The sequence below is a fragment of the Carcharhinus amblyrhynchos genome, chromosome 29 (genome assembly GCF_965287045.1).
Source record: "Carcharhinus amblyrhynchos chromosome 29, sCarAmb.v2.hapA, whole genome shotgun sequence".
NCBI lineage: Eukaryota > Metazoa > Chordata > Chondrichthyes > Carcharhiniformes > Carcharhinidae > Carcharhinus > Carcharhinus amblyrhynchos.
In genome coordinates, this window is record NC_137352.1 from 19,613,775 (window position 1) to 19,622,720 (window position 8,946).

Here is an 8,946-nt window from a genome sequence, read left to right on the forward strand (position 1 = left end):
GCCTGTGCATGAGGGGTTGAATAAGGAGCAGCAATCATATGCACTGTCAGCCATTTGTGCTGTCTGAGGGGGCATATTCGCTTGGCTAGTCTGACTCCAAGCAGGTCAATTGAGCTCAAGCTGAACCATCTCAGCTGAGAAAGAATGCCGTTGTTTGATGTTTCTACATTTGCATGGCCATTTACTTAACCCCCTCCTTCCTCGTGGTTCCCTTCCCTCCCAATCCACCTTCACTGTTCCCCATGCTACGGCACCACAAGGCAACCACGAAGAAACTGCTGTGGACTCTTGCCTGCGGCTCTCCCTGAGTACACGTACCCACTCCATGAGCACTGTGCTAGGTTGAGTGCGCACAGCTCCGAGTTCCCCTCCAAGTTCAGGTCGCCAGGTGCATACCTTTTAAAACCAGGTGTAAATTGCGCTGTTCTGAAATCACGCGGACCTGGATGTGGGGGGAAATGATTCAGGCATTTGTCTGCCATAATGAGATGCAAATTTATTATAATTACATTCCTGACATGGAATGGCAGATTGCCATTGAAGAAGGGGAGGCTATCACATTCTGGCCTCATACTCCCAGCAAACACGTCCACAGCCTCCTCACGATATTTTCCAGTTGCGCCACTGAACACGCCCACCCCACTTGGGCACGGAAAATCTCTGCCTACCAGCACCATATTGTTCTCCTGCAGCAGGAGAGTGAATGCTTCATTAACACATGAATACAAAAGAGTTTTTTCAAATTTACTTACAAATTGTTAGCGTGAGTGGGCGAAACGACCACTACGGACTCATGGTGAAGCTCAGTTACGGCACAGCTTTATTTTCTTTTACATCGATGGAGAAGCGCAGTCAGGACATACAATCGGACTGTCCCAAAAGCTCTAAAGACTCCCCCACAACGGGCTACAGTTATACCTGAACTTTGGTGCAGTGTGCGATTCAAATGCTAATACTTTGTTTACAGTATTCGACCTTAGCCATCCTGTCTCGATGTTTTCAAGTGTTGAGGAAGTTGTTTTAAGTGTGTGTTAATCGTTTTGTCTGATTGGTTATTAGTGGTCTAGAATCTCCGAGGTTTGAACCATAGGTATGTCATTGATCTCAAAAGAGGTTTGAGGGGCCAGGAACGTTTCCTTAGCTATGCTAATTTTAGGCATCTCCATGGGTTGTTTGACTGTTTTAGAAGTGCTGATTTTGATGGGGTGGGGATTTAGTTCCTGTAGGTGCCATCCTGTCCAGCTTCCCTTGTGTGCTAGCCCTCATTTGCATTCTAAAAGTATGCTCTTGCCTGCTAATCTGTGTCTGTTACTTTGTGATTTTTAGTGGAGAGGCTCTGAGTGTTACTTTAGTCTGCTTCCATATTGTGTGCCCAATTTCATAAAATTTGTTGTCTGATAACAAAATGATTTACCTACAGTAATCTTGCTTTGGTAGAGAATTCTGGCTTGTTTGAGATTAAATAAATTACTATTGAGATGTATAATCTATACATCTATATTAGTTTATGTTTGAAAAAAGTTCATTACATTTATACCAAATCTCTATTTCCTTCCTATAATTTATATGATAGTGTGCCCAATATGTCCATAGACGCCGTAGAATCCCTACAGTGCAGAAGAAGGCCATTCAACCCATCAAATATGCACTGACAACAGTCCCAACCAGGCCCCATCCTTGTAAACCTACTGACAGGAAGGGGCAATCCCACCCAGACCTGTTTCCCATAAACCCATGTATTTACTCCACTAATCCCCCAACCTACACATCTTGGGACACCAAGAGGCAATTTAGCATGGCCAAAAAACCTAACCTGTACATCTTTGGAGTGTGGGAGGAAACCGGAATACCCGGAGGAAACCCAGGCAGACACGGGGAGAATGTGCAAACTCCACACATATAGTGGCCCGAGGCCAGAATTGAACCCGGGTCCCTGGCACTGTGGGGCAGGAGTGCTGACCACTGTGCCACCATGCTGCTCCTGTCTCTGCTACATGATCATCACATGACTTTTATGAGCGGCTGTGAGAACAATGGTGTGCATTTCATGAGGAATGCCCCCCTTTTCAAAGTAAAAGTGTTTAAAAGGAGCTTTTTTATGAAGCCCCGCCTCATTTTGAGAGGATTGGACTGTTGCAACGCAGCCTGTGACCAGTCAACCATTCCAGTTGCAGACACGATGGAGTCGAGTTATACTGTTGCTGATTTTTACGAGCAGCAGTTTAACTCTCGGAGTTATTTGGAAATGTATTATCTTAATCATCTCAGTCAGCCAGCGATTGATGAATTAATGTATTTTGTCCTAGAGAAATTGGTAAAAACCTTCTCCAGTGGTGAGTAATGTTCAGGGTCTTGTGGTGTTTAACTGACTGTTCTGCCAGGCAATGCTCTAATTTATGAGCATTCACTGAGAATTTTACTGGGGCAATTAATTATCTTGTTATTCCATATCTTTTGCTTCAATCACTATCTAAATGTATAAAGCTGTTGTACATGAACCCGCAGCAATATCAGACTTGATCTACAGGGCCTGGTCCGTATGTGAATGTTCCCGCTGCCATCCCCCCCTTCCTCCTGAGTCCTCCTGGCTAAACGAGAGGAACAGGTGGCTGTTCCGATGTACAGCAGTGTCAGCACTACTCATCTGGACTCTGACCTCAATTAATCCCTGCTATGGAACCCTTCCCAAAAAACAGTGGCTCAGTGCCAAAATAATAGCAGTTCACAATTCTCATCATTCGCACTAGGAGGGAGGCAAACAAAGACCAGGCTGCTGCGCTGCTCAAGTAGTGCAGTGGGCTGGGAGACATGAGCAGGGGTCCTTTAGCAGGATTCACGCCAGGCGCCCACGCTTCGGTGTGTCTCCCAGGCTACGACTTTTAGCACGAGCAGGTTCATGTTAGAAATCAATGTGGCAGCAATTTAAATCTGCTTCTAAACCCTAACGTATAACTAGCGACTTTGGGACGGCAGTCTCCCCACCTCCACTAGCGTCTCCCCCCTGTCCAGCGTGATGTCATGCCATCATTTACAAGTGATCAATAAAAGCGTGGGCAGCGCTGAGGAGGAGCAAGGAGGGAAATGCTATGGAGCTGCAGCCCCCGGAGTGTGGGGGGTAGAGGGGTGTAGAGGGGAAGGGCTGCAAAGTTGCTGGGTGGGTGGGGGAGTTGATTTAGTGCTGGAAGTGCTGTTCCCAGGCACAGGGATGTTACATTGCTCTGGCTATGGGATGAGGTAAGGGGGTTTACAGAGTGCTGGCGGGGGCTGCTGTTACCAGGCCCCAGAGTGTGGGATGAGGTAAGGGGGTTTACAGAGTGCTGGCAGGGGGCTGCTGTTACCAGGCCCCAGAGTGTGGGATGAGGTGAGGGGGTTTACTGAGTGCTGGAGTTTTTGGCAGGGTGGGGGGGGGGGGAAGGTTGCTATATGCTGCTTAGGGTTCGTTGAGCCAGGTAACTGGTGCTTCAAGCAGAGGAGCTCATGTTAACACAGACACTCAAACTACATAGACTCTGCAGTGAATGAGAATCCACAGGATGATAATCAGGAGGCTGTCCCTGTCCTGTGTGCTGACCTGCGACATATACCTGGAATTGGATTGCACTCCCTTAGCACTCATAGCAATGGCTCAGGCAGCGCAATGGCCATACCCACACATCAACCTGCATGTTCTCCCAGCCAGCCGTGGCCACGATGCTAATGGCAGGTGCCCTAATCAGGTGACACATGGCATCACAATATTCCAAATGTGGTCTGATCAAAGCCTTATAAAGCCTGAGGAATACAGCCCTGCATTTATATTCTAGTCCTTTCAAAATGAATGCTCGCATTGCATTTGCCTTCCAAACTACCAACTCAACCTACAAGTTAACCTTAAGAGAACCCTGAACTAAACACCCAAGTCCCTTTGTGCTTCTGTTTTCTGAATTCTCTTAGAGGTAGAACAGCTGGACTTTATGTGGAGAGCAACTGATTAGGGATCGGCAATAGAATGAATTGAATGAAGAATTAAGAACACTTGTCCATCAGATCACAATAGAAATAATTTCAATACAATGAGGACACAACCTCAGACTAAAGGGACGATCCTTTAAAACAGATGAGGAGGAATTTCTTCAGCTAGACTGGTGAATCTGTGGAACTCTTTGCCGCAGAAGGCTGTGGAGGTCAGCTCATTAGTATGTTTAAGAGGGAGCTAGATAGGTTCTTGATTCATAAGAGTATCAGGGGTTATGAGGAAAAGGCAGGAAAATGGGGATGAAAAAAATAGCAGCCATGATTAAATGGCAGACTCGATGGGCTGAGTGGCCTAATTCTGCTCCTATGTCTTATGGTCTAATACCACTTGGATTGTACATTCCCACTTTCCTTCTTATTGAATGACAGGTGATTGAACTTTTCCAGGTCCTAAATTCCGCACCCTGCTTGAAATTGGATGTGGCCCCTGTCTTCACTTGTCTCTCTGTGCCTCAGAACATGTGGAGGAAATTGTTCTGTCCGATTTCCTTTCCAACAACCGGCAGGAGATTGAGCTGTGGTTAAAAAACGATCCAGGAGCTTTTGACTGGAGCCCATATACAAAAGCTGTGTGTGAACTGGAAGGAAACAGGTAATTTATAATTAGCCAAAAAGGACAACGCTGGAAAATCTCAGCAGGTCTGGCAGCAACTGTAAGGAGAGAAATTTTTTGTATTCCAATTCAATCAAATCAAGTCCAATTCAGAGTCTCAACAAGTTGGGACATTCCCGATCCAAGCTGACAAGACAGGGCTCTCATCTCCTGTTTTGGGCTTGATCTATATGATCCAAGCTGATTGGAGTAGGCATAGCTCCTCCTCTAAGGCTTGATCTCATTTGCATCTTAGCCAAAAGGCCGAGATGCCACTTTTAAAAATTGCTTCAAATGAAGCTAAAATGTAACTTAATGACTTCAACCAAGTACAGCATGGTGATACTACACTTGATTTTAGCCAAATGGCAGAGAAGCTGGCTGTGTGGCCATTCACACCCTTTATTCTCTCTGTGGACAGCTATTGGCAGTCTTTTCCCCTGGTTTCTATGGCTATGGCTCATCTTTCATTCCCACACCCCACAGTATAAATATCTTCCACTTTCCATGCCTTTTAGCTTTGACAAAGGGTCATTTGGACTCGAAACGTCAGCTCTTTTCTCTCCTAACAGATGCTGCCAGACCTGCTGAGATTTTCCAGTGTTTTCTTTTTTTGGTCTCAGATTCCAACATCCGCTTTTGTTTGCTTTTATTAATTATTAAGTGCTCTGATGTGATTGTTTTAAAAATGGTAAAAAGGCAACCCACATACACAGCTTTTTTTATTCATTCATGAGACACATGTGTTGCTGGCTGGCCAGCATTTATTGCCCATCCTTAGTTGCCCTTGGAGGGCAGTTCAGCATCAACCACATTGCTTCGGCTCTGGAGTCACATGTAGACCAGACCGAGTAAGGCCGGCAGATTTCCTTCCTGCTTTAATCCAGGTCAGAGACTCCAAGGCATTATGTGGAGTCAGCCTGGATCATAAGTTTTGAGTTTTGAATGTGGCATGGATGAGCATAAGATGTTTCACTCTAGGTATGATTGAAGGGGCCCTCTAGAAAGATCCTATGACACAAAGTTTAGTTAAGAACAGTTAAACTATAATCAGTAAATCAGCAATGGCTTTTATCAATTACAAAAACACAAATATAACATTGTCTAAATCTTAACAACTATGTATACTATTCCATCTAAACAATTCCCACAAACATACTCCACTATAGGCTGAGAATAGAAAGCAAGTGTGTTCACATGATGCTGGATTTTGCAGCTTTCCAACTGCTGCCGTGGATTACTCCTTTGAATGATAAATTGAAAGGCCGAGGCTTTCTGGCCCTGGAACTTCCAGCACCTTGAGGCACTTCAAGATACTGCTTGCTTCTGGCTGCACCTCAAGGACAGCAGAATTTTCACTCCTAAGAGAGACACAGAGAACAATGCTTTGAATCCACAGACCCAAAAGTTTCTAGCTAACTGAAACTAAAATTCTTCGGATTTCTCCTACAATACAAAACTGTCCCAAGGTACCACCTGACCTGTCAATCAGGCTTCACCCAATGATTCAAAAGGGTCATAAAACTCCAGGACACTGCATTACCCCAAACTGAAAGTAAACCTTATCCTGTTTCAGCAACAATAAAAGATATTGGCACAGTAAAACCAAAAATACCAGGCCTGCTTAACAAAACTGCAGAGAGCATGATTAAAATGCACCAGATGGGCTTTTGCGAAAATGGTTTCATAGTCATCAGTAAATTCTTAATTCCAGATTTTTTTTATTGAATTCAAATTCCACCATCTGCTGTGGCTGGATTCAAACCCAGGTCCCTCGTGTATTAGCTGAGTTTCTGGTTTAATAGTGTAGCAATAATATCATCAGACCATCACCTCCTCACCTCAGTGTGTTACAGAGACCTCCAGACAAGCAGATCCCGGATTTGGACACTAAACTGTAGTGAATTACCTGATCTCATCCTAGTGTGTCAACATATTCCAACAATTCCACTAAATTATAAATTTAACCTGAAAATTATGTCCTTTGAATGGAAATAAGGGGAAAATTCCACGCTATATCATACATTGAGGACACCCAGGACAACTCCACTACAAAGTCCCTTGATCTGCTATTCAGAGTTCTGTCTGACAGTCAGGGTGAGATGAGCAGCAATTTCCAAATGACTTGCCCTCCTTCAATGTAGCTATCATTTGTAATCCCCATTGCCGTTCAATTCTCACCCCATTCATTATCCCTACCAACTCCCTTTCCATTAATATTACCTGAGCTGTCTGATACTTAGTGTATATAGGGTCTATTTTCTTCTTGAGCATCACTGGTTCTAGGTGGAAACTTCTTTATTCAGCATCCTTTATAATTAGCAATTTACAAAAAGTGAAAGAGATTAATTTTACTCGTAAGGGAGTGAGAAAGAAGAGAGAGAGAGAGATCTTGCCTCAAAAGCTTGTACAGTGTTCAAACAGCAACTGAACAGAACTGTTCTGAATACATAGCTGTTATTAACAATATCGCTTTTCAGTTATGTGTTTTTAAAGAGCCGGGCACAAACAGTCTAACTGTATAAACCATTGGCATCTGTGACCAGGAAAGACTGCTGTTTACCTTATGACAAAACCTGTTTCTCTGACATTGTACTTTCAAATATAGCCAATTTTCTAAGCTGAACCCAGAATTCCAAGCTGATGTGGCCAAATTAGCTTCAAGCAAAGCACAATTACTTATATTAGGCAGAAATATGTTAAAATTAAGCCTTTTTAGTGGGCAAACTGTACAGAGGATCCCACACTTAGTAGGCACTTAGAGAAAGTACTCATTACACTTTACTCTGTGCCTCTCTGAGTACCTGTCACCCTTTTATTCTCTAAGACGGTTATCTCTAACTATCTACTTATTATTCCCATGTCAGTGGAAGAGATGTGTTAACTGCCACATTAATCTCATATTCTCTGCCCTAATTTCTTCTTCATTTCAACCAATTGCATTTAACCTGGTTCTCATTGGACATGTTCAATCAACCGTCAAATTACTTTTTTAACACCATTGCTACTAATTTTTTTTTGCCATGGACTCAACTGCAGATTCGCCTGATCAAATTGGGGCATTTAAAAACTGGCTTGGACCACAACAATGCAAGTCATCTCCTTTAAGGTGGAATAAATTGAATGTGATTGCCTGCAGCATCCTGTCTCAGACACTGAGTTTGTATCTTTCAGAGAAAAATGGGCAGAGAGAGAGAAGAAGCTGAGAGATTCCGTCAAACAAGTAGTGAAGTGTGACGTTCATCAAAGCAACCCTCTGGATCCAGTGGAATTGGAACCTGTTGATTGCATGACGACTTCCTACTGTCTGGAAGTTGCTTGTAAGGATAAAGAGGCATACCGCTCCGCTTTTAGCAATGTAACCTCTCTGTTAAAACCAGGTGGGGTGCTCATCATGATTGGTGTTTTGAACGAAAGTTTTTATACGGTCAGTGATCAGAAGTTTCCATGTTTATCACTTGATCAAGCGTTTTTGGAACAGACTTTGACAGAGGTGGGTTATGAGATAGAGCAATTGGAAATCGCCTTAAATCCGAACAAGTCTGTAGACACAGTGTCAGACTTTGATGCGATATTTTTTCTGGTTGCTCGCAAGAAATAAAATGTATTCAAACTGAATCAAAGGCCATGATTTTATGATCCCACTACTTTGTGTCTCCAGCCAGGAGATGGGGTGGTTTATTGGAATTCTCAAATACTTTGGCAGGACTGTAAATTATTTACAGTCGACGGGTCGGGAATTCTGGCCAATATTGCAGCTGTGAAATTCTACTCTGTTAAAAAATAATTGAAATAGAAAAAATAAAATTTCACACTAATAAATCAAATTCAAATATTTCTTTCTTAGTGACATTATTTAAGTTTTTCTCTTTGCTTTCTCCCTTCAGGAACACAACAGTTGTAAGTTCAAGAGAACTTGATACAATGGGACATTCCAGTGAGGTTCCAAGGCTTTTATTTGTTGCAATACTTTGTCGTCTTACAGCTCAGGACATGTCAGCTGCTAGCATTCTTTCTGCCGTCTCGGAGGTTAGGGCTTCGTAAATTCACTCCGGGCAATTTAGCATCAAATCTCAGTTGATACTTTAGTGCAGTAGTGAGAGAATACAGGAGAGTCAGAGGTGCTGCGGTAGACAGAGGGGAACCAGCGGATGTGGTGTTTCTCGATTTTCAGAAGGTGTTTGAAAAGGTGCCGCACAAAAGGTTGCTTCAGAAGGTTAGGGGGCATGGAGTTGGGGGTAAGGTGTTCGCGTGGATAGAAGATTGGCTGTCCAATAGGAGGCAGAGTGTGCAGTGTGCAGTTTTGGTCGCCGCACTTGTGCAAGGATATTTTAGCCTTG

General features: G+C 43.5%; 1 protein-coding gene across 1 annotated transcript; it reads left to right on the forward strand.

The window, feature by feature from the left end:
• The first annotated feature begins 2,159 nt into the window (after nucleotides 1-2,159).
• Nucleotides 2,160-8,444, forward strand: LOC145359839 (nicotinamide N-methyltransferase-like). The gene is made up of 3 exons (XM_080214627.1): nucleotides 2,160-2,333; nucleotides 4,402-4,606; nucleotides 7,781-8,444. Exons 1-3 carry the CDS (start codon nucleotides 2,180-2,182, stop codon nucleotides 8,205-8,207), a joined length of 786 nt encoding a protein of 261 aa, XP_080070753.1. The 5' UTR covers nucleotides 2,160-2,179; the 3' UTR covers nucleotides 8,208-8,444.
• Nucleotides 8,445-8,946: the final 502 nt, after the last annotated feature.

What these genes read in the sequence shown, in the direction of transcription:
- LOC145359839 (XM_080214627.1), top strand. Translation starts at nt 2,180, where the DNA reads ATGGAGTCGAGTTATACTGTTGCTGATTTTTACGAGCAGCAGTTTAAC. An exon ending in GGTAAAAACCTTCTCCAGTG is followed by an intron (nt 2,334 to 4,401) that starts GTGAGTAATGTT and finishes GAACTTTTCCAG; the next exon opens with GTCCTAAATTCCGCACCCTG. An exon ending in TGTGAACTGGAAGGAAACAG is followed by an intron (nt 4,607 to 7,780) that starts GTAATTTATAAT and finishes TGTATCTTTCAG; the next exon opens with AGAAAAATGGGCAGAGAGAG.